Below are 25272 nucleotides of genomic sequence, written 5' to 3' on the forward strand. Positions count from 1 at the left end.
AAGAATTCCTATAAATTGACTGATATTACAAGATTTTTTTGAGTTGTTAGGCAACACTGAAAAACAAATGTCCATGTTCTGATGTCATTCTGCTTCCTTCTTTCCCCTTTGGGCAGTGCAAGTGCTACAGGGCTAACTCCACTCCACTCAGACAAGAGGGAAGAACACTGCAGTTGGGACCCTGAGGAGCTGTAGTGGCAAAAAGACACCAATCTGTATCTTACAAAACAACTCAACAAGTGTCTGGCTGGGGCAGTCTTAGGCATGACAAGGTTTGTACCAGACAGTCATTGTCCAATGCCCTCAGTATTCTTAGCTACTAACAGTAATGTTGTAGCACAATATGCTGTAACACAATGTGTTAACCTGTTTTCTCCTTTTCCTCTTTTTCCTCTTGCACAGTTCTAAGGGTGTCTTTAACATATGAGAATGCAAAAATCATTTTCCTAAGGGTTACTGTTTTGTTTCTGAGTAATAGCCTTCACTGTAAAGATATTTATTTGATACCATCTTCCCTAAGGATATATTGATATTGCACTTAGGCAAATAAGTTTTCTTGTTGGTTTAATATCCTTAACTACTGCTGTTTTTTTCAAATAATAATAATGTTTATGATATGCAGTCATAAGATTAATATCATCCATATGACTACACAGTTATTACAGAAATGGACTGCCCTTTTAACTTAGCTTTTGCCTGCATCATGCAACATAGCTCATCCTTACAATTCAATTATTCTATCCCAGTATTCTGATCTAAGCCTTTATACCTAGATAGGAGACTTAAGACATATAGAGAAAAGGGCAAGCTATTATTATTCTTATTAAGGACTTTGTTTTCAAGGCAGTTCAAGCTCACAAATTTGGAGGAAGGTACAAAGATGTCCTAGATCTCCCCTCCCCCAACAACATGCAGAGCCTCCCCATTATCAATCTCCTAACAGAGTTGTACAGCGGCTTCAATTGATGAACTTACACTGGCACGTTATCACTCATAGTCCACAATTTACATGTTCGATAATGCTATTTCAAATTTCTGAGAGCCATAACATAATTTGGTGCTTTAAGAACTTCCATCCCTTACCCAACCACAAAAAAAAAAAAAAAAAAAAAGAATGGGAGAAAATCAGATCTGTATTTTAGAACAAGCTCCACCTTCAAGGGCAAGCTGGCTGTGACTTACCTAAAAAGACCAATTAAAGGAGCACACAACATCAGCAGTAATGTTCACCATCTGAGGCAGACACAAATCTCCAACAGGCCAATTATGACTGGTATTCCTGAATATCTGATACGTATGCACCATACATGATAAGAGGCTGCTTCAGCAACCACCATTTCTATAGCAACCCTCACACACTCTGCAGGCTGTATTTGGAGACGGCAGTTAAAACTGGATTCTACAATGCAGCAGCATTCTTAGAATATGCTTTCAATTTGTTCATCTCATTAGAAGCAGAGTACACAAATCAAGTAAGCTAGGCTGTCACTAAACAGCAGAAATTCAGCAAATGCAGAAGCTAATAAATCTTGACTTCCTTGCCAATCCGTGTCAGTTGGTCACTTTAAATTTAAGCCACTGACCTGGTTTGCTTGTTCATAAGTGACCATTCCCCAGGGCAATAAGTCAGATCTCAGTCTGACAACCTCATTTCAGCCATCTGCTGCCCCAGTTCCAGGCTAAGAAAGAGTAAATGCCTATAAAGGAGGCTGACATATTCACCTCTTACTGTCTAGAAAGTCCCAGCCAAAACGCACATGCTGGGACCAAGAAAAAGTCCTTTGCCCAGTCTGGGAGGGACACCTGTTTCCTTCGAATAACAAACTGAGCCCTGATGCCTGTATTCACTTCACCCCGTCTGGTCCCCTCACATATACCTTGATCTGCATGACACTGAGAGTGCACAATTAGAAGATTCTAAATTAACTCTGCCAGTTCCTCAGAAGAAAACACTTCTATACATCCACTACAGAGTCCTCCCTTATTTCATAAATAAGGGACATTGTAGTTCAAAAGTCTCAGCAAAGCACATAAATTTCAACCTTAGTATATGAAATGGAGCTTTTAAAATATTTTTATCAAGGCTATCTATAGTAACTAGTAAATTGATACTTTTGTAATATACGATCAATGTTCAGATAGTTTTAATTTAATAGGTCATCCTTTGATAACTATGTAGGTTGAAACAGGGAAATTCTAATGTTAAAATAGAAAACAGTCCACCTGCTTCAAAAAAACGAAACAAAAACAGAAAGGATAAGTCTGGCCATTAAAAACAAGAAAAGGATGACTGTGATAAATGGTGGTGCCAAATAATGATCCCACCTTATTGGTGTTAGGAAGGCAGCATTTCCAAGCTGGCCTCACAAGAATCTTGACTCACAATAATCATGACTGAGCTAGTTAAAACGTAGGTTTATACAATTGATACTAGAATCCAGTTTTATTATTCAAACATAAATTATTGCTGAACCATAACGGAATTTTATCCACTGTTTCTTGTTTTCAATTACCTTTGTAGTCTTGCTTTACGATGAAGGTACTGTCACTCTGAGCATCAGCTGTTACTCGCAGCAAACAGAATGCTGGCCAACGAGCAAAGGGAAAGTTCCCCTTTGCTGTATAGTCAGGTGGCATTTGAAAAGAGCCAAACATGCTAAACACAGCAAAGGTTTCAATTATGTATGTAAGGTGTGCTTCTTGAAAAAAGCCATTTTTATCACAGGTGCATATAGCAATTAGGTACTTCATATTCAACAAAATGCAAGTTGAGCTTCAGTCGGCATCCTCATTTGGCCCTGTTGCATGTGGCATATGGTGCTGAACTCGGGGGTCACTAGCTTTTTCTAAAAGAGGTCTGTGGGTTAATCTGGCATCCCATATGGACATTTCTCTGTTTCCTGCCTGCTCCACTTTTGATCAAGCACCTGCTGATGTAGCTGGAAAAGCAGCAGAAGACGGCCTAAGTACTTGGCTCTCCTGCACCTACCCAGGGAATTTAGAAATTCTTAACCCATGCCTTTGTCTTGGCCCATTCCCAGCCATTGTGGCCATCTGGGAGTGAAGCTCTCTGAAACTCGTCTTTCAAACAAAGAAATAAATAAATCTTGAAAAAAACACAAAACAAACCAGGTCAGATGGTAAGTGGTTTTGGTTTGTGGCACATAAGGGATTCAACTGTGTTGTGATGTGAGAATAACACAACATATTAGCAAGTGTGTTTGGTTGTTAAATAAATCTGTACTTCTGGATGTGGAGGCAGAAATTCGCTTTGATTTACCTTAAAAACATATAATTTTAAGGTATTAAAAGATGCTGTGATTATTTTAAATCATAAATAGCAACTAACTAATCAATTATGGTATATAAGATACATACATGTTTGCCATTTTTTCCTGCTCTGCATTTGAAATTTATGAAACTAAATTTTTTTATTTTGAATTTTTAAATTATGTGGTACAATTTTGTATAGAGTGGGATTACACCCCCCAAAACTCCCACCCTCTGACAGATTTTCCCCATTTTACTACAATGGTATAGCTCTTCATAAGGAATCGTAATTCCATCAGCCTCTTATTTAAGAGTACCCCAACACTGCTGGTACAGACAACATCAGACAGTCCAGCATCCCATTGTCTACACATTTCCAACAGTTTCATCGGGAGTTTATCTTTCGTCTGGAAGCAGAAATGTGTGGAATTAAAATTTTTTAATTTCCACTTACATAATTATATTTATGATCAAATACCACATTAAAACAAAATTCTCTAGTTATGTTAGTAAATTAAAGGACATATGGTATCTTTCAAATCTACATCCAAACTTAAAGTTTTCAGAAAACACTATTTCTTTGATTATTTTTGAGTGATGATCCAAATGTAGGTTTCTTTGAGCATGTGCAATCTATTAAAGTGAAGAATCTAACAGTTAAAATTTTAACAGTAGATGCTAAGTTAAAAAGATAATAGAAATAGGCTATACAATAAAGATTCTAAAAAGAAGAGGTCTAATGCCTTGGGCACAATTGCCAGAGAACAAGGAACTGGAAAACTTGTAGTACAGAGATGTCATAATAACACACACTCCTTTGTTGTCATTGATTTCTATGTTGTACACTTCTATTGCTACCACAACAAATTTATTCTCATAACCCTGGGGTCAGAAGTTCAGATTCAGTTCCTCTAGGCTCAGGTTAGGGTTCTAGCAGGGCCAGTTCCTTCTGCAGGCTTGCTGGAAGGCAGAATCCTCTCCCTGCTCATATCAGCTTCTCTAGTTCACTTGTGCTCCCTCTCTCCATTCTCCACGTGTATCACTGCAACTTCTCCTGCAATCACACTGTACCTCTTCTCCATTTGCAGCTCTCTTCTACAGATCCTCCTGATTATGCTGGGACATCAGGATAATCTATCTGATCCAGGATCTCAATAATATCAATAACGTGTCCAGTTCCTTTACAGTAATAATCACAAAGTTCATGTATTAGGACATGGATATTGGGTAAGAGGTATTATTTGGCCTGTCATACATATCAAGAAATCATTTTTTTTTCTGAAAAAGGAAACGGAATATGGACAGAGTACAAAGATGACAGGACAAAGGAATTTCTATTTTTCCTTTTTAAAAAAGATTTAATTATTTATGCATTTAAAAGGCAGAGCAACAGAGAGGGAGATACAGGGACACACACACGCAGATTTTTCATCTGCTAGTTCACTTCCCAAATGACTGGAACAGCCAGGGTTGGACCAGGCCAGCACCCGGAATTCCATCTGGGTTTCCTGTATGAGTAGCAGGGACCTAAGTTCTTGGGTCTTCCATCTCTGTTTTTCCCAGGTACACAATTTGGAAAACTGGAACTGAGGTGGAGCAGCCAGAACTTGAACCAATGGTCTGATATGGGATGTTGGCATTATAAGTGTGGCTTAACATACTCCACCATTACCCTAGCCTCCCAGAAAACTCTTTAAATAAATGCCTGTTCTATACAAAACATACAAAAAACATACATGCAGAAGTAAAGATGTTGCTTTTACAGTGCATATGAAACACACACACAAGAATTCCCTATAGAAAGCAGCACTGACATAATCTTTTAGACAGCCATGTTGATCCCTATTCAAACATACTCATTCCTAGATGAAGAAGCAGAATAACAGCAGGCATGGAAGCCCCATGATGGAGAAAAAAAACCCCAATGTTAACTACTCCCTCCCAACAAGAGCTCAAAGCCTTACCTTTTACTAAAGGAATTCATTCAATATATATTAAGGCAGATTCTACACACAGAACTCTTTTTTTAAAAAGATTTATTTTATTTTCATTACAAAGTCAGATATACAGAGAGGAAGAGAGACAGAGAAGAAGATCTTCTGTCTGATGATTCACTCCCCAAGTGAGTGCAATGGTTGGTGCTGCACCGATCTGAAGCCAGGAGCCAGGAACTTCTTTCTGGGTCTCCCACATGGGGACAGGGTCCAAGGTCTTGGGCTGTTCTCGACTGCTTTCCCAGGCCACAAGCAGGGAGCTGGATGGGAAGTGGAGCTGCTGGAATTAGAACTGGCGCCCATATGGGATCCCGGGCATGTTCAAGGCAAGGACTTTAGCCTCTATGCCACGCCGCCAGGCCCTATATACAGAACTCTAAAGTACAAAAGCTAACATACAAGACACCCTGACCTGATTGGATCACTCATTGAACGTTGTAGCTGTTTGGCTGGTGTATGCCAGGAGCTGCTCCTCATCATAGGAACTGACAGACAGCAGATGTGGGGAACCCTCAGTAACTGCCAGGCATGGAGCTCCCGGGATTAGAACCGGTGCCCATATGGGATCCCAGCGTGTTCAAGGTGAGGGCTTTAGCCACTAGACCACACCGCCAGGCCCGAATTCTTCATTTAATGGAGGGTTAAGCTTGTGATTATAAAGCAAATGGAAAGTCTATCATGGTAAAAATTACAAGAAAAAAGAATAAGGAGGCAAGGTGGGAAGCACCATTAGGTTCTTAAAACATGAAATACATGAAACTTGTTTCCTTTACATGAATAAATTAATGAACTTAAAATGACATTCCTTTGAAAAGAATAAACTAATTAGAGGACTAATCCACAAAACAGAGCAACAGCAAAAGTCCTGGGGAGGGGAGAGACATGGAAGGCCACAAGACAGCCCCCAGAATTGGGGAAGAGGGAAGAGTCCTGGCTGAGGTAGTAGTGGAAACTCCAAGGAAGAGAGAGGATAGGGTAAGTTTGGAAAACTCAACTTGCCATTGATATGACTTTTCATGGTATCAGACGTGGCACAGAAACAAAAGAACAAACTAGAGTAACTCTAAGGTTCTGGTTTGATGGTCTGCTGGACGGCACTCTTCTTAAGATTAGAATCACAAGGTGGAGGAATCCACCATGGGGGGAGGGGTATGGGAGGGGTGGGGGGGATCCCCAGCGCCTATAAAACTGTACTACATAATATAATGTAAGCAACAATAAATAAAAAAAAAAGATTAGAATCACATAATGAACAGTGGGTATAGAGGTGAGTGTTGGTTTTCAACATGTTGAATCTGAGTTTCCTATAGGACATCCAGAAAATGGGTGTCTTAGAGATGAACAGAAACACAGGTAGCTATGGAGGTGCAGGGAGGGTAAGACGCCTCAGCAGTGGCTCACAGAGTACATTAGGACCTGGGCATGCAGCAGGCCGAAAAGATAGCCCCAGGAGAGTCACTATGTCACAGGAATGGCGACAAAGAAGTGTTGCAGAGGTGTGATCAGAAAGGACGAGGAGGTGCCCTAATTCTTCTATTGCTCTTTCAGGAAACTGGAGAGGGGAGGTCACAAAAGAAAAGACAGTGGACTTGGAGGTGGGTGCCGTGCGTGGGGAACCAACTTTCAAGAAGCCAGTCTTGATGGCATGATAGGGAAAGTTGTCTACAAAACAGGAAGATCTTCACTTACTCTGCATCCCTCTCGGGGTGCACTTGCTATGGACCAGGCACCGGATTAAGCCTCTTTTACAAACAGTACCTCGTTTGCTCTTGTGGTGGCTGATTTTATTGTCTTGATATTTGGTCTAGATGCCGCTATGAAGGTACTAGATGAGATTCACTTTTATAACTACAGACTGAGTAAAGCAGACCACTCCTTATAATACAGATGGGCTTTACACAATCAGCTAAAGGCCTCAAGAAAAAGACAGGTCTTTAGAGGGGGAGGAAATACTGCCTATTCATAACCATTGGCCTTGAATTACAGTGTCATTTCTTCTCTGGATTTCTGGGATGCTATCCTCCTGTATACCTGTGATTTGCCAGCCTCTACAACCGGGTGAGCCAATTCCTTAAATCTGTGCAAGCCTTAACAACTTGCAGCAAAGAGAGGTATATACTTCCTATTGGTTCTGCTTCTCTGTAAAATGCCAATACTCTGTTCAAAATAGTGGCAAGTACATGTTACAGTGGAGGAAACTGCAGCACAGTGGGGTTGAAAACTTGGCCAGGATCATCCAACCAGTGGGTGACAGAGCTGGAATTCCAATTTTCTCTGCCCCTAGCATATGCTGTGTGCCCCCCCCCCCCACACCAGAGCATCAACCTGAATGGGTTGGGGACCCCATAGGAGGGCTAAAAGATAAAGGCAAGAGAGTTTCCAATAGTGTATGGATGGGAAAACATAATGTGTGATTTGCCCACAGTGGGACCTAATGTTCTATAAGTAGCAGGAGCCAGGATTTTAGGAAACAAAATGCAAGCCCTTTCCATTCTCTTTCCTACCTTCATTATCCACGTTCCTTCCACCTGTCACTCATGTTCAGAGTTTCTCAGTCACATATTCCCTCTAAGATTATGAAGAACAGAGAACACACACCAGCAATACACTGCCCTTACTCAGCAGGACATGCAGACGGAGCATCACGGCCCACCTAACGATGCTACATTTAACTGAGCAATGTTGCTGCAATCCACATGAGAAGTATAGAGTCTGAAATCAACCAACTGGGAACAAATAACAAAACAAGGCATCCCCAACAGCCCACGGGCATTTACTTTCAAATATAATCCCTAGAATTATATTTTGACCAACTCAAGAAATTAGGTAACTATGAAAAGATACTTGATATAAAATTTAAAAACAGAAATTCTCATTTATCTTAATGAATCATCTAAAAGTTTTGAATTCTGAATTGGATTATTTGAAAACTGGTATTTCTCAGATTGACATTTATGGAACAGAAAACCAAGGCACGTGGGAACACCTCTTGGATTTAACCATGGCTGTATATAAAGATTTAGCTACAAAGATTTTTTTCACGTTATTAGTGACCTTTTCTTTCCTAATTGAAAGAGGCTGATGCACTAAATTGTGATAGAGACATATAATGGAATACCATGTACTAATCAAGCTTGATATTGCAGGATAATATTTAATGTTTTAGAAAGATGTTTAGAACACTGCTTAGCATAAAATTCTCTTTTTAAAAGTATGAGAGTACTTCAAAAAGCTCCATGCACATGACTAGCTTCGAAAATTTAATAGAAAATGTGTTACATGAAAAAAACTGTGCATGGCTTTTGAGGTTTTAAAATTCCATTTCCCATGAACTTAAATTTTTTTTTTTAATTATCTATTTGGAAGAGAAAGAGACAGAAAAAAGATACATATAGAGAAATATATAGAGAGAAACACTATCATCTGTTGGTTCATTTTCCAAACACCTGCAAAGGTGAGCATGCGCTAGGGCAGAAGCTGGGAGCCCAGTGGCTCAGAACGGGTCTTCCACATGGGGTGCTAGAAATTCAATCACTGGAATCATTACTATGACTTCCCAGGGTCTGCATTAGCAGAAAGCAAGAGTTAGGAGTCAGAACTGAGTATTCCTCTCAGGCACTCCAATATGGCACACTGGCATCTTCACTAAGTCAAACACCTACCCATCCATCAACCTTTCAAAGTGTTCTCGTGTGCTTTGTGGAAGGCAACCTCTGAGATGACTTCCATTCTGAGTACCTGTGCTTTTACATTTTTATTTTTTAATTTTCTCTAAGATCACATATTAAGAGGATGGCAAGCTGCCATGCTATAATCAGCTCTATGGAGAGACCCATGTGGCTACTACTGAAGCCGCTTGCTGAAGTGTGAGTCCGGAAGTATGCTCAGTGGCTGCAGGTAACTCCTGCATCTCAAACTCCTGTTTGAGATGACCAGAGCCTTGTGGGCAGCAAGATAAAATTTTGCTAGACACTGACCCAAACTGCTCAGTTTAGTTAGGCCTGGATTCCTGACCCGTAGAAATTGATAAGGCACTGATTTAATTGCTAAATTTTAGGGTAATTTGTTATTTAATAGCTGATAACTAACACACAGGTGCATGGTAAAAATAACTGAAAAAGGTAGACTTCAAATATGAATAATCCTTTCCCTTGTTTTGAAATGCAGACAAATGTCTTTCCTTTTTCATTTTCTGAAAAATGACCAAGAGAGACTGTAGGAGCTTCTGAAGAATAAAATGAAGCAACCAATTACAGTTTTAATAATCTCTAATGGTTCTTTTCAAAATGGGCATTTGGCCTGAAGGTTAAGAAGCCAGCTGAGATGCCTGTGTCTCATATTAGAGTACCTGGCTTTGATCCCCAGCGATGGCTCTTGACTCCAGCTTCCTGCTAATGCAGACCGTTGCAGACAGTGATGCTGGCTTTTGGGTTCTTGGGATCCCAGTCCCAGGTCCCGGCTTTGGCCCAGTTTAGTTCTGGCTGTTGCAGGTACCTGGGGAGTGACCTGGTCAATGTGAGTACTTTCTCTTCCTGCTCTCCTAAATACATAGTTTTCCTATAACATTCTTTTCAGGTAAATTAACAAAAACACACAACAAATAATAATAAAAAAAGAACTTGAAATGGAGTATCTGAATGGTGTGGCAGAGTGAGCTTTATCCAGCTTTATCTAGTGCACTGTGAGCAGCATTCGCCAACTGCAAGCAAGGGGGCCTTTCACAGGGTTCTTAGAAGGAAAACCAAACAGCAGTGAAGTCCTCGAGAGCTCATCATCAGCTCAGAGCTCTTGCTTACCCAGCTTCTGGTCAAACCGCCACGCTGCAACATAGGCATTGTGCCTCAGACTGCTCTGTGTGGCCAGGGGCACGGTGACATAGATGGGCCCATCCACCAGCACCGGCGTTCCATTACTGCTGAGCAGGTGGACACTGACAGCCGTGACCGGGGTCAGGTCGTACCTAGTGCTGTTTCCTAGAAGGAAGAGGTATTCTCCATCATATGCATACCAAGTACTGTGTGGGGCTGCAGATAGCCTTTGTAAAACAAGAACATGTCTCAGTCCCCATTTCCTGAGCACTGTACCTCCTCACAGCCAGAGGCTCCAGTGAGCATTCTATAAGCATAATCCTCACCACAATCTTCTAAACCAAGTAAAGCCTCCATAATACCCTGGAAGGAACAGGTTCGGAGAGGTGGAGATGGCAACTGGCCTATAGATATCCAAACCCCAGGTCTGTCAATTCTAATTACTGTGTGTGCTTTCAAAGAAGGACTTTTTCTATTATGTGAGATGAAGGGGAATGTGGAAATCACCAAGAATAACTTTCATATAAGTGAGCCCTATGCATGTGTTGATAACCTATAGCATATATTATATAATAAATTGTGTTAATAACAGATTACAACAACAAAACCAAATGGTTTAGAACTTAAAAAGAAAATAGTAGATCTCTTCATGTCTGTCTTAAAACTATTAACTTACTTGGAGTTGAAATATTTAAGAATGATTTTAGTTCCATTGTTGTTTTGATCTATTTAAAAGGAACTTAATATACCAATTATTGTCCATTAGAGGCCTTTTATCCAAGCCAATCCTTTAGTGACTCTCTACTTACAGATAAAGAATATTTATGGGTGTATTACTTACACACTTAAGTAATCCATTTTTACATTTTTCTCTAGTAAAATACAGTTTCACACAAATGTATCTGTCATAATTTTATATATTTGCTTGAATGGAAAGACAAAAACAGTGGTAAACACATTTTTAAGATGTATCAGAATGTAACATAGGATTTCTTGTTTAGTTGCTCATGCACTTACCTATCTAATCTGCCCAAATTTGCATTACACTACATGCCTGAGTTTGGATTACGTTTAGACACTGAAAGTAAATCTAGTGAACTTTTCGGTTTCAACAGTGAGTTCTAATGAAATCCTTCACAGAGTGATTTCTATACAGCTAATGACCTTTCACTATTCAAACCATCTCTGTGTACCAACGTAGGCATGCAAAGGCATGAGAATGGAGATTTCATCAAAAGGTCTAGGTTGGAATCTTAGATTCAAGTTCAGAAATCTTCTTGTCTGAGCATTTCTTTCCAAGGTAAAGAAAACAAAAATCCAGAATTTACCATGCTGCGGATTACAACTTGCTGTGGGCTGAGACATCGATGTGCCAACTCCTTAGAGGCAAGGCAGCGTCGCACCAGATCTATCCCAGGTTCTCTTAGACCCCTCAACCAGACACAACTTAAAACTACAGAAACATGAAGTAACTTCCCAAACTGCATGAACACCTTAGAGATAGTATTCTCCATCATGGAGTGCTGTTTTTCTTTCATGAGATCCTAAGCAGGCTGTCTGAACAGCAGCAATAGGGAGATAGACAGAAAAGCACTAGGAATGCCATCTCCCTTCTCTGCTCACATCTCCTTTCACTATTCCTTTCCTCTGATCCTGGACAGTCCTGGTCCAGGAAGATAAGGTGCCTCTGCCAGATCTGCCACTAACTACCTACACAGCCCTTGGCAAATCACTAATTTCTCTGGGGTATGTTTTTCTTACCTTCCTGAATCTATGGAAATAAAAATATTCAGCTGTAAACATTCATTATAGCATAGCAGAAATGAGCACATTAACTGCAAGCAATATGCCTTATGTCTGTGTCATTTCGTATTTCTTTAAAAGGTGGCTTAGGGAGGCAGGCATAGTGGTATAATAAGCTTAGTGTCTACCTGTGGTGCCAGCATCCCTGGTTCGAGTCCCAGCTGCTCTGCTTCTGATCCAGCTCCCTGCTAATGTGCCTGGCAAAGTAGAGGAAGATGGCTCAAGTCCTTGGATTCCTACCCATGTGTGAGACTCGGAAGAAGCTTCAGATTGGGGGCAGTTATATCTGCTTTCTGGTGGCCCCTTTCCTTCTGCAGTGTTCCTACTCTGTTTTCCCCAAAATTCTTCCCTTATCCTCATTTTTTTTTAAAAAGATGAATTTATTTGAAAGGCAGAGCTGTAAAGAGATTCGGAGACACAGAAAGAGATCTTCCATCTATTGTTTCATCCCTGTATGGCCACAATGGCCATAGCTGGGCCAGACCCAGCAATTCCCTCTAGTCCCTGTATGGGTGAAGGGGCCCAAGCACTTGGGCTGTCTCCAACTGCCTTCCCAAGCATATTGGCAGGGAACTGCATCAGAAGCACAGCAACCAGGGCTTGAACTGATACTGAAACATCATGAAGCACTGCAGGGCAAGGAAGAGGAAGTGAGTGCCACCAAGCTGGACGGCAGCATCTGGCTGATGGCCTGCAAGAGTCACACAGTTCAGTGGAGCCCAGGATCCCAGATCCCCCTGGCTGGGCAGCTGTGTGTGAAAACACCCCTGCGGCAGACCCTGGCGGGGGGGGGGGTGACTCAGGGAAAGGCTGAACCTTTCTAGGTCCATTCATCAGTGATTCGATGGGAAAGCAGCTTCATGTCACAATCTAAAGACAGTGTGCTCTCTCTCTCTTCTGAAATAATGCCGAGAGACTTTAAAATAAAACAAATGCTTCTGAAATCAATAGTCCTGGGCCTTCGTGTTCTTCTCTACCACCTTCCTCCTACCAGCCCTGTCTCTCAGGTTTCATAATTTATTCATGGAAATGGGGCACCAAAAAATTAATGAGCTCTGAGGAAGGAGGTAGTTTGAGTTTGGGTTTTATAACTTCTTTCCCTCAATCAGACCTCATATTCTCAGAAAAAATGCTTTTCTCCCAGGCCTGCACACTGAAAGTAATACTCAACATATTCCCCATGAAGACTGGTTAGGATGCTGGTATACATCTGCCTGCTGCCAAATGACTGACTTATTGATTGCATTGCCCTGACATATGAATTAAAGGAATGAAAAACATTTCTGAAAACAGGTGCTACAGGTGGGAAGACAGGCAGACAATAAATCACTGGCATTCCTTAATCTCTAGGCAGAAATATACTTGCCTGCTACAAAACACATCAGATATTTCAGGTTCAAAAACTTCCCCAGACTCATCAGTTTGTAAAAGGTCTAGAAAATAAAGTGCTCCTAAGAAATGTGATAATTTACTCACCTAAAAGGACTTAGCCTAGAACTGCCTCTGGTTTTCAAGTTTATGCTTTGAGTAGTCCAAAGTGTGTGTGTGTGTGTGTGTGTGTGTGTGTGTGTGTGTGTGTGTGTGTGTGTACTGAGGGGGAGGTGAAAAGAGAAGGCGGCAAACAACAAAATAATTCTGAACTGTGGAATCTCAGCACCTCCTTTTCCCCAGGACTAGGGCAGGTGTCCTGGAGAACTGCGCTTGCTGGGTATGGGCGGCAGCGACACATGCACAGGCTCTCCCTGATAAGGAATTATCACCTACTTTCTGGCTGGTAGCTTTGAGCTCCTCTGATCTTCCAGCTCTATGTGTCACGCCAGAAGGGTGACAGGGACTGACTCAGAGCTATCTGCCAGAAGAGGATTCCAAAACCACTGCAAAGCCCAGTGACTACTGTGTTAGAGGGCAGAGAGAACAAGCAGAGAGAGGGGAAGACTGGATGAACACAGCCGGCAGAGAGCATACGTTCCCCATTTCTTTAGCATGCCAACTGCTGGGGCAGCGGGTGGGGTGTTTGCTTGGGGTGCCCTCTGCACAGTGCCCTTTGCTTCCCAGCATCTCTATGACCCTATGGCCCCATGCTTGCACACACACATTCTAGGGGTGGAGAGCAGAGACACAAATCCCTGTATCTCATACAACTGTTTTAAATAATTTCTGCTAGAACAAGTGTTCTGAACTTAATCTGATCAGAGCCCAGAGAAAGAAGGTACTTATGGCAACAGGCAAAGCAGAATGGTTCAAGGAGATGGAGCCACTGAACTGCAGAGATGCAGGCTCAACTGCCTGGCTTCCCCAATTTTAAAGTGACGAACTTGCAGAAAGGGTTCTTAGGCCTACTCCAGCACTGCTCTCCCACCAAGTGCTAACACTCCCAGCTGTTGCTAAGACTCACATATAAAGACTGCAAACACAGAAGCCTCTCCTGAGCAGAGTGTCCCATTACCTGTTCCATTGCCGTCTAATCCTCGTAAGTAAGGAAAACTGTCCACCTCCGAGGGGGAGCTGGCGGCTGTGAGGAAAGCGGTCAGATCGCTGTAGCTGGTGTTCTCCGGCAATCTCAGGGCCCTCCTCTGGAAGTGAGCGCGAGGCTGCGGCCGAGCACCTGCGGAGATCAACCTCCAAGTTACCTCCCCAGGCAGCAGTTTCCGTTTATAGAAAATGCAGGGCGGGGAAGTGCTGTTCTAAGGTTTCCTTTGGCACGCCTCCCCCACCCTGCTCCTTCCCACAGCCCTGTCTGGATTCTTCACTCATGCAGGACACCCAGAAGTGACAATATGCTATTATGGGGAAGAGAAATAATAGCCCATTGTCACATTTGTTTTGACACAGGATGTGCCTTGGGTTCCTAACAGAAAGCGTGTTCCAAGGGCAGCTGGTGAGCAGGCTCCTTGCTGCTCGGCATCTCCCTGAGGATGAGGGTGACATTTTGGGAAAGTCCATGAAAATGAGACCAGCAGAGGATAATTAATCTCTTTACACAAACAATGCATGGCTTATTTTCTGATATGACCATAAACCCATCTTTAACTTGTCTGGTCTGACTCTGGACCACATTGAGGCAAAGTGAGGGAATGAATGGAAGTGTGGTGTTGAGAAGAACCCTAAGCAGGGGTCCACCAATCATGAGTCCCTGCTCCTTGGGGAAGCTGCCACCTGGCACCTAGTCTCTCCTGCACAGGCACTTCTTGTTTGTCACTCTGAACAGGCTTCTGCAGTGGCTCAAGACGAGACTCCTGCCTCAGACTCTGCTCCTTGGTGCAGGAGGATGGGGTTAGTCACAGGCTCTGTGCAGCTTATTAAATGATCTAGCCCAGGCTCGAGGTAGATCATGCTTCTCCTGTGCTCAGCTGAGGGCTCTGCCTTTCCAGCCCTGGGCTGTCCTGGCACCACCTTCTGGTCCTGCCCACAGCCCGTGGTCCCTTTTAATATTACATCTCAGAGCTTGTGTGTGGAGGGGGTTAAGCCTATCTTAGAAGTTCTAGAATAGAGGTGCCTCTAGATCTAAGACCTTTCTTATTCCTAAAACACACACTGGTCTCTGTCTCTGTATCTTTTTACATTCTTCATCTTCACATCTGTTCTTCTTTTCCTTCTGGTATAAAAATTCTGATATCTTATTTCTGCCACCATCTCGGTCTGTGTTGAGGTCCAACCCCTTGCACTCCTCACCAGTGTCTTGAGGCTGGCTGGCTGTTCCTGACCCCTGTCTGCACTTGGCCACATGTGCTGTTAGCTTCTTTTGTTCTTCTTGGCCTTCCCAAGATGGAAAGTTAAAATCCATCCTCTCTCTTTTCATCTCCCCTCAACTATACAGCAGTACTCTGTTATCTTTTTTTTTTTTTCAATGACAGGAAGAAAACACTTTCTCCACTGTTTTGTAGGCCAAACAATTGTTTCTGACGTTATCCAGTAAATATGCTCCTGTTTGTTAAGGGCCTGGGTTTCAAACAGCGGAAAAGCCAGGAACTTTGCTAACACAAAGAAAGAGCAGAACAGTACATCTAAGTGTGACAGGGCAAAGAGGGAACTTGCTCTCATGAGCGTCAGGACAGGAAATAGATTCCTGGCTGGGGACCCCAGGAAAGGATGAGGAGGGGTTCATATAGCTCTCCGGGACTGAGGAACAACTTCCTGTGAAACAGGAAGGCTGAAGTCTGTGTGCAGGGTCTCTGGTCAACAAAAAATAGCTTCCTGCTCAGCCTGGGCAAGCGAGATTCACAATGAAGCTGGGATAGGCGGCCCAGTGAGGCTGAATGTGGACTCGGAGAAACACACCCAAGGCCATTCTCCCCCAATTTCCCAGGGCTTTCAGGGTCTCACGGGTTCTCTACCTATGCTGCTTTATCCCATTCTCCAGCAGATCATGTATCTCATGCATGTTGGTGGGAGATGCCAACTCTCTTTCCTTTCCACCTGCTACCTCCCTTCACTGTTCCAAGCATAAGAAACTGGCCCCAGTCATATCATATTGAGGTCCATCTCTGTGTGGCTCGGGACATGCTGGGGTGCTATGTTGAGGACGGTTTGTAATTAGTCTAGCAAATGTGACAAATGCTGTGACTGGCATGGCAGGGGCAAACGGATCAAATATACCCCTATTATGCAGTACGAGCAAACCTGATAGCTAATAAAACAGGCAAAGAACATGGACTCAGAGAAATACACCCAAGAAATTTAAGTGTAAAAGCTTAAAAAACACACTGAGAAATTTAAGTGTTAAAGCTATTCTAAGTCATGGTGCAAACAAAACCTCAAATGAATGTGTAGAGTAGGTGGGTGAATGGTTGTGTTCGTAAGCTGATCTTTATGGATTAAAGCTGCTCCGATTTCCCACATGTTGGAATGGGATGTGATTGGGTGGGGATGGAAGGCTGTCTTCTTAGCTTGATTGTCCCCGCTCCCCCATTCTCTACAGCAACTGTTTCAAAAGTCCTCTGACTTTTGGCCCTGTCCTCATCCCCAGAGTGCTTAGGTGCAACTTTAGTGAAAACATTGGTGCCATCACTCCATTTCCACCCATCCCCCTGCCTCCCTTCATAAATAACCTGTTTCTCCCACGACATGAGTTTGGAAATGCTGACTGTTGATTGTATGATCTGCAAACCCGTGATCCTTTCTCAGCTTCCATCCTCATCCACCTCGGCACAATGGTCAACATTGTTCACCACCCTACCCATGACCCCTTCCTTCTTGGCATTCATGGCCTTATACTCTGCATGTCCCCAGCCAGGGCTTGCCTGTTTTTTCCTTTGCAAGAACAGTTCCCTCCTTAGGAATGAAACAGTTCCTACAGGCCCTCTGTCGCCTGCCTCTGCCATCTCCCTCCTCTCTCAGTAATTCTGCCTTGGACCTTGGCTGCTGTGGCCCTTTCTAGCCCTGACTCTTCTGCCAGTCCCACATCCAGATACATCCTTAAATTGTCTTCTGCCTTCTCTCTCACTTTAATACCCATGCTCCTCAGCACCCAGCATTGATCCAAGTAATCCTCATCACTTTACTTTTCCAATATCTTGCATATTCATTCAGGGACCAAGACTGGCCAATCTTCCTGCATCAGTGCTTCTTCCACTATTTTTTCTGCTCTTTCTGCCTCCATCCTATGTTCCTCTTTGCTTCAACTATTGCAGAAGTCTCCTATGTAGCCTCTGCTTCAGTCTATCTCATTTTTTTGTTTTGTTTTATCCATGCACACAATGCTTATTCTTAGATGCCACTCTGATTGAGTGTATGCTTTTCAGCCAAAGGGTCTCCACTACTTGCCAATTTTGCAATTATGACTAAAACAGTAAGAATAGATAAGTTCATGAGGCCAGCATTGTAGCATAGTGATGACAGCATCCCATATGGGCACTGGTTTGAGTCTGGCAGCTCCAAGTTCCTGCTAATGGTCTGGGAAAGGGGCAGAAGATAGTCCAAGTGCTTGGAGTCCTACATCCATGTGGTAGGCCTGAAAGATGATCCACGCTCATGTATTTAGTCACGGTCATTGCAGTCATTTGAGGAGTGAACCAGTGGATGGAAGATGCTTTTGCTCTCTGTCTCTTCTCTCTGTAACTGTCTCTGTCTACCAAATAAATAAATCCTTTTTAAAAATAATAGGTAAACCAATGCAGACTTAGACTGTTACTATATATCTCATGGAAGTGAAAGGTTTAGATCAGTGGATCATGAGTTACAAAGTTCAGGAGACTGTGGCAAAGTGGGTCAAGTTGCCGTTTGGAACACCTGTATTACTTATGAGACAACTCATTCAAGTTCTAACTACTCTGCTTCTGCTAACACATTATTAAGAAAGAGGAAGATGGTTCTAATGCTTGGATCACTGCCATTCAAGAAAGAGATTCTGATGAAATTCTTGCCTCCTAGCTTCGGCCTGGTCTAGACCTGTCCACTGCAACCACCTGGCGAGTGAACCAGCAAATAGATCTCTTTTTTTCTCTCTCACCTACAAGTTCATATACATAATTTAACATCAAGAACAATCTCTCTCTATGGGTGAGGAATCTAAAATCAGGAGCAGTTAAGTGACTTCCCAAAGTCATGCAGCTTGGAAGAAGTAGAAATGAATTTTTTATTCTAACTTCTTTATTCCTCTCTATTATACAATGCCTACCTCAGAATAAATCCTGTATTCAGTCAGCCATCACCTGGTCAAGCAGGTTCATACAACTCTGCATCTGTATTTATGCCCATGCTTGTTTCCATCTCCTTCAATGATCTCTATTTGTGTATCCTGCACGTCATCCAAAACACATGCCACATGCCACATGCCACATGCCACCTCCTCTACGATCTCATCTCCAACGTTAATGTCTATTTTGGCATCTTGTGTGGCACTGATCCTACTGGGCCTTGTATTCTTGTTTATTTACATTCTCATACATATCCCCTAATGAGAAGTGCAACCAGAAAAAAAAAAAAAGATGGACTGTACTGTCACTTAACACTAAATTTAGCTCTTTCCTCTATCACATGATAGTTGAGTGACTGGGCTTCAGGTTTCTCATCTTTAAGATTGAAAAGAATTGGAATCTACCATGTGGGGAGGGCACAGGGAGGGTTTGGGGGAATCCCAGAGCCTATAAAACTGTGTCACATAATGCAACGTAATTAACAAAAAAAAGATTGGAAAGAATCATGCTGATATCACGATATGGATGCTCTATAGTTAGTTCAGAATATATGTGTATATGTATATGTATGGTGCCCAATAGTGGCTCCTGGTTAATAACAGCTACAGCACAGCAGTGCTTTTCTATGTTTTCAGCCTGTTTTAACTGAAGTGCCTTAAAGGAAGACATACTACGAGATGCATCACACTATGTTGTCGATATGGATAGACTGAACAATATTTAGTGAACAGCAGTAAAATATTTAAGAATGAGATCAAGGTTTCTCAAATTCAGTACCATTAACATTATGGGCAGGTGATGCTGTGTTTGGAAGTTGTTTTGTGCCTATAGCACCCCTGACTTTTTCCCACTATATGCCAGCAGTGGCTCCCAAACTGTGACAACTAAATCATCTCTAGAGGTTGCTAAATGTTGCTAGCTAGGGGGTGCAGAATCACCCCATTAGAGAGCCACTGTGTTAGCTGAGTACCTTCACAATAAACCAGTGAGAACCTCCTCTGCAATGGTGGTTGGAGATAAGAAGAGGAAAAGGATCAAGACTTTGTCTTTTGTAGCTCAAAAGTCTGAGAGGCTATCCTAGAAACAGCTTCATCATCATAGCGTCTTAATCTCACAGTAAGAGAGAAATGAAAGGAATACTGGACACATTTTAACAGAGAGGGTCCAGTTAATCGAGAGGAGAGAAGTTCCTCAGTATTTGTGAGCTGATCTTGAAGGCTACTCTATGCTTCCCCATGCTGTGTTATGTGCAGAGGAAGAGGAGAAGAGCCAGCATACATGAATACACAGAGGTGTGAAACAGTACAGATGTATGGGCAAGTCTGCATGAGTAAGTGTAAGTAATGAGGGACCAGGAGCAGAGGGTATTCTAATCTAATTCCAATAGCAAGGTGGTGGGAAGGGTGTAATACTGAGGTTGCTATTGAAATGGTAAAGTTCCCAGTAAAGTTAGTGGTTCCTGGAGTCAGCACAGAAGAGGAAATGGAGTTAGAAGCCATTTTTTAGAATAAGAGGCAGGAAACTTAAGAATCCACAAATGAGGTAGAGAAGCAATGGATAAAGAGCTGGGCAGACAGCATAACGGAAGGAAAGAGACTCAGGAAGGAAGGAATGAGTGGGTTGGTAAAGCTGGAGAGAATAGGCTGAGAGAGGCCACAAGCCTGGCAACGTGAGTTCTGTAGTACTCAGCCGGAGGAACTGCTGAGTGATGTGAGGACACTGAACCCTAAGAAAAGGGAATTAAGAGGTATACACATGGTAAAGGAAGCTGTCCCTAGAGACTGGGAGAGAAAGGAAAGGAGAAGTGTGCACCTGGAAGGAGGAATAGGGTTTCTCCTTGAATAGCAAAGCCTATGTAATTTTCAGGGCTGAGAAAGATTTGGAAGAGAAAGCTGGAAGATTCTGCACAAACAGAGCAAAGTTGGAGAGGAGGCAAGTGACAGGATTTAATGGGAATGGGAAGGCACTTGTGGCAGGGCAGAGAAACAGCAGGAAGGAACTTACCACACCCTTGCGGAAAAGGGGGCAGGAAGAAGCAGTTGGATGTGTCCTCTCCCTGCAGACCTGATTTCTCTATGAAACAGGCAGTCATGTCATGGCTAAGAGGATGGATGAAGTGTGGAGAGTGTGGTGGGAGAGGCTTCCAGCAGCTGCCCTGCGGAACAGAAACTGGACCAAGGAGAGAGCAGCAAGAGCCCAGGAGAGGAGGAAGCTGATTTGGGTAGTGCCAGGCGGCTGGAGCATGGTGTGCAGTAGCAGCCTGGATAGTTTAGTTTGCTCATTTACTGTTGTTTCTCCTGAGACCACAGGAAGGCTCTGAGCCTGAGCTGCAAGTTGGCTTCCACTGCCTAGCCTTAGCGTTCGAACAACTCTCCCATTACCATTTGTGCCCCACACAAGGAATCCTTTTGTAATTTTGACACGGACATGTTTTTCAGCAAAGTACAAAGGACTGAAGGAAATTATTCTGTTTAATATATAAACAGAATCTTTCTATCTCTTTTTTTCCATCCTCCTATCATTTCATTGACATTTGTGAAAGCAACTGGCTTTTGCAACAATTAACACATTTCAGGTATAGTCGAGGCTGGGAAAAATCCCTTTGGTTGAGACTTCTAAGCTAGGCTTTTGCTTTTGACTCAAACCTGAGATTGTTTCAAACAACATAGCTAACTCAGATACTAGAGCAAATGGGGTTAACTGATATCTACAGAACCTTTCATCCTATACTTTTTTTCCACCGGTACATGGAACTTTCTCTAGGACTGATCATGTCATAGGCCACAAAACAAGTGTCAATCAGACCATCAAAGAGTGAAAATAGAGATCAACAAATCAAAATACCCAGGAAAGCATGCAAATACATGGTGACTGAACAATATGCTACTAAATGAGCAATGGGTTAGAGAGGAAATCAAAGGGGAAATGAAAAAATTGCTTAAAACAAGTGAAAGCATCAATACAATCTATCAAAAAGTATGGGATACGATCAAGGCAGTGTTAAGAGGAAAGCTCATCTCAATCAATGCCCATGTTAAGAAATTAGAGCAGCACCAAGTAAACGAGCTAACCGCACATTTGAAGAAGCTAGAAAAGCAGCAGCAAAGCAATCCTCACATCAGCAGGAAAAAAGAAAAACCAAAGTAAAAGAGGAAGTAAGCCAAATAGAGACCAAAAGAAAAATACATAAGATCAATGAATCAAAGAGCTGGTTCTTGGAGAACAGATTCTCCAGTAGCCCAACTAATTGAAAAAAAAAAAAAAAGATATGCATCAATAGGATCAGAGATGAAAAAAGACATATAACAACAGATATGTTGGACATACAAAGAATTATTAGGTACAATTACCAGCAACTATACACCAACAATTCAGAAGATCTAGAATAACTGGATAGATTTTTGTACACATACAATCCTTCAAAACTGAATCATGAGGCAATTAATAATTTAAATAGATTGATAACAAAGACTGAGATTGAATCAGTATTTAAATCCCTCCCAACCAAGAGAAGCCCTGCACCAGATGGCTTTACTGTAGAATTCTACCAAACATTTCAACAACTTATCCCAATTCTCCACAAGCTATTCCAAACAATAGGAAGGGGGGGAAATTTTCCCTTTTTCTATGAAGCTAATATAACCTTAATACCAAAACCAGACAAAGACACAGCAAAAAAAGAGAACTACAGGCCAAAATCCCTGATGAACATAGACACAAAGATCCTGTTGACATAAAATACTCTAGTCAACAGGATCCAATAGTACATCAGGCAGATCATTCACCTGGACCAGGCAGGATTCATCCCTAGTATGCAGGAATAGTTTAACATTCACAACTCAATAAATGTGATTCATATCAACAGATTGAAAAGCAAAAACCACATGATCATCTCAATAGATACAGAGAAGGCATTTGATAAAATCCAACACTACTTCATGCTACAAACCTTAAGCCAGGTAGTCTTAGAAGGAACATTCTATAACACAATCAAAGCAATATACAAAAAACCCAAATGCTGGCATCATACTAAAAGGAGGAAAGACTGGAAGTTTTTCCACTAATAACTAGGACTAGACTAGGATGATCACTTTCACCACTGCTATTCAATATAGTATTAGAAGTCCTTGCCAGAGCAATTAGGCAATACAAACAAATTAAAGAAATTCAAACTGGAACTGAGGAACTGAAATTATCCCAGATGCAGATGACAAGAACCAAGAGACCCAAACAAGAGACTACTGGAACTCAAGAGACTTTGGTAGGATAGTAGGACGCAAAATTAGTGAACACAAATTGATGGCATTAGTGTACACAAATAATTCCATGGCTGAGAAAGAAATTGTAAGTACAGTTCCTTTTAAAATAGTGGAGAGGAATCTTAAATACCTAGGAATTAATGTAACCAAATACATGAAAGACTTCTATGAAGAAAATCATAAAATATTAAAAATATTAAGAGAAATAGAAGAAGACATAAAAGATGGAGAAACTTACCATGTTTCTGGATCAGCAGGAGCAACATCATCAAAATGTCCATATTACCCAAAGTAATGTACAGATTCAACGTGATCCCAATCAAAATCCCAACAACATTCTTCTCAGAAATAGAAAAGAAGATACAGAGGTTCATCTGGAAACACAAGAGACCACAAATAGCCAAAGCTATCCTAAAATATAGCAATCAAGCTGGAGGAATCACAATTCCAGACCTCAAGACATACTACAGAGCAGTGGTCATCAAAGCAGTCTGATATTGGTACAGAAACAGAGAAAAACCCCAGAATGGAGCCCCACATGTACAGGCAACTAATTTTCCACAAGGGAACTGAAAATAATCCAGGGGAAAAGTCTGGTCTCTTCAATAAGCGCTGTTGGGACAATTGGATAGCAGCCTGCAAAGCTAAGAAACAAGACCCCCACCTGCCACTTTACATAAAAAGCAGCTTCAAATGGATCAAGGAACTAAATCTGCACCCAGAAACTATCAAACTATTGGAGGAAAACATAGGAAGCACTCTCCAAGATATAGGAATTGGGAAAGACTTCTTAGAAAAGGCACCCAAAGCACAGGCAGTCAAAGTCAAAATAAACAAACAGGACTACATAAAACTAAAAAGCTTCTCTACAGCAAAGGAGATGATCAACAAAATAAAGAAGCAACCAATGGAATGGGAGAAAAATTTTGCATTCTACACAACTGATAGGGAACTAATACCAAGGATTTACAAAGAGCTTCAGAAACCCAGTGACAGCAAAACAACAAATACTGTGAATAAATGGGCAAAGGAAATGAACAGACAATTTTCAAAAGAACAAATGCAATGGCTAATAGACAAACAACAACAACAAGAATGCTCAGGTTCCCTAGCTCTCAGGGAGACACAAATGAAAACCACATTGCAGTTCCCTCTAACTCCAGTGTGATTAGCCTATATTCAAAACAACTGACACTACCTGCTGGATGTGGGAAGAAAGGTGATCTACTTCACTGTTGGTGGGAGTGTAGGCTAATACAACCACTATGGAAGTCAGTATGGAAAGTGTCACGAGAATTGAAAACTGACCTGTTGTATGACTCAGCTATCCCATTTCTGAGAATATATCCAAAGGAAATGTAATGTGAGAAATGGATCTATACTCATATTTATAGCAGCACAATTTACAATAGCAAAGACATGGAAACAACCCAGATGCCCATGAAAACAGGAGAGGATAAAGAAACTGTAGTACATCTACCCTACAGAATACTACCCAGCTATTAAAGAAACAATTTCATTCTGCCATTTACAACCAAATGGTCCCAACTAGAAACCAGTAAGCTCAGTGAAACAAGTCAATCCCCAAAGGACAAATATATGTGCTCTTTGCTATAAGGCAACCTTCATGTAAAATACAAAATCAATAGCCCTTTCAATATTGTTTTTGCTACATTTTAGGGGTTTGATATTTTTGTTTTTGTTTTCATTCATTCAAAAAAAGTTTCTGTTTTTCTTATTATTTTTCTCACTAACTAGGTCACAAAGTAGCATCGTTTGCTTCAGGAAGGTCTTTGATTTTCCTTTTCACTTCTTCAAAGACACATTGGTCATTCAGTAACATGTTATTTAACTAAATGTTGTTGTAAATTTTCTATTTTTCTCTCTGTTATTGGTGTTGTTCTATGGTTTTTCACTTAAGGGGATGTATAATAACTGCTGTAGAGACTATCACATAGAGATGTAAGATACAATGCAGTGTGCATCTCTATTTACAAATCAAAGCTGGACTCCCAATGAAACTGTTGAATGTATCTGGACAACATGATGCTGGACTTTCTGCCATTGTCCATGCCTACAAAGTCAGGATACACTTAAACAGCAGAATGATGGATTTATGATTGTGAAGGAGTATACTATCCTAATAGTATGGAACAATCAGTGGGTATTGAGGTGGGGGAAAAGGAAATCCTGGAGCCTATGGAATTGCATCATGGAATAATAAAACACATAAATAAACTTGGAAAAAAACTGTTTCAAGTATAAAACAATGTTGAGGATCACATTTTTTTTCTTCTTCTTTTTTTTAAATACCAGGGATTCTGTTGACTGTTGAAACAGTTTCTATTGCAAACATACATGAAACATACCTGTACCGTGTGGCAGCTCCTGAGTCTGCAGGCATACAACACCCTTCGACTTAGTCTGATAAGGGAATGCACTAACTGGGGTACAAGTTTTTACTTTGAAAGGGAAGTTCTCATCAATCACAAGTCTATCCTCT

General features: G+C 41.6%; 1 protein-coding gene across 1 annotated transcript in view; it reads right to left on the reverse strand.

Annotated features, from left to right (window-relative positions):
- The window catches only part of FAM171A1 (family with sequence similarity 171 member A1), a 124367-nt gene that overhangs the window by 21918 nt on the left and 77177 nt on the right, over positions 1-25272 (reverse strand). Inside the window, exons 4-5 of the mRNA XM_040967927.1 lie at positions 14322-14480; positions 10061-10237 (exon numbers count right to left, since the gene is read on the reverse strand). Coding sequence (XP_040823861.1) covers positions 10061-10237; positions 14322-14480 — 336 coding nt within the window. The remainder of the gene's footprint in view (positions 1-10060; positions 10238-14321; positions 14481-25272) is intronic.

Source organism: Ochotona curzoniae, unplaced genomic scaffold (assembly GCF_017591425.1).
Source record: "Ochotona curzoniae isolate NIBS_2020 unplaced genomic scaffold, NIBS_Ocur_1.0 scaffold_4683, whole genome shotgun sequence".
Taxonomy (NCBI): Eukaryota; Metazoa; Chordata; class Mammalia; order Lagomorpha; family Ochotonidae; genus Ochotona; species Ochotona curzoniae.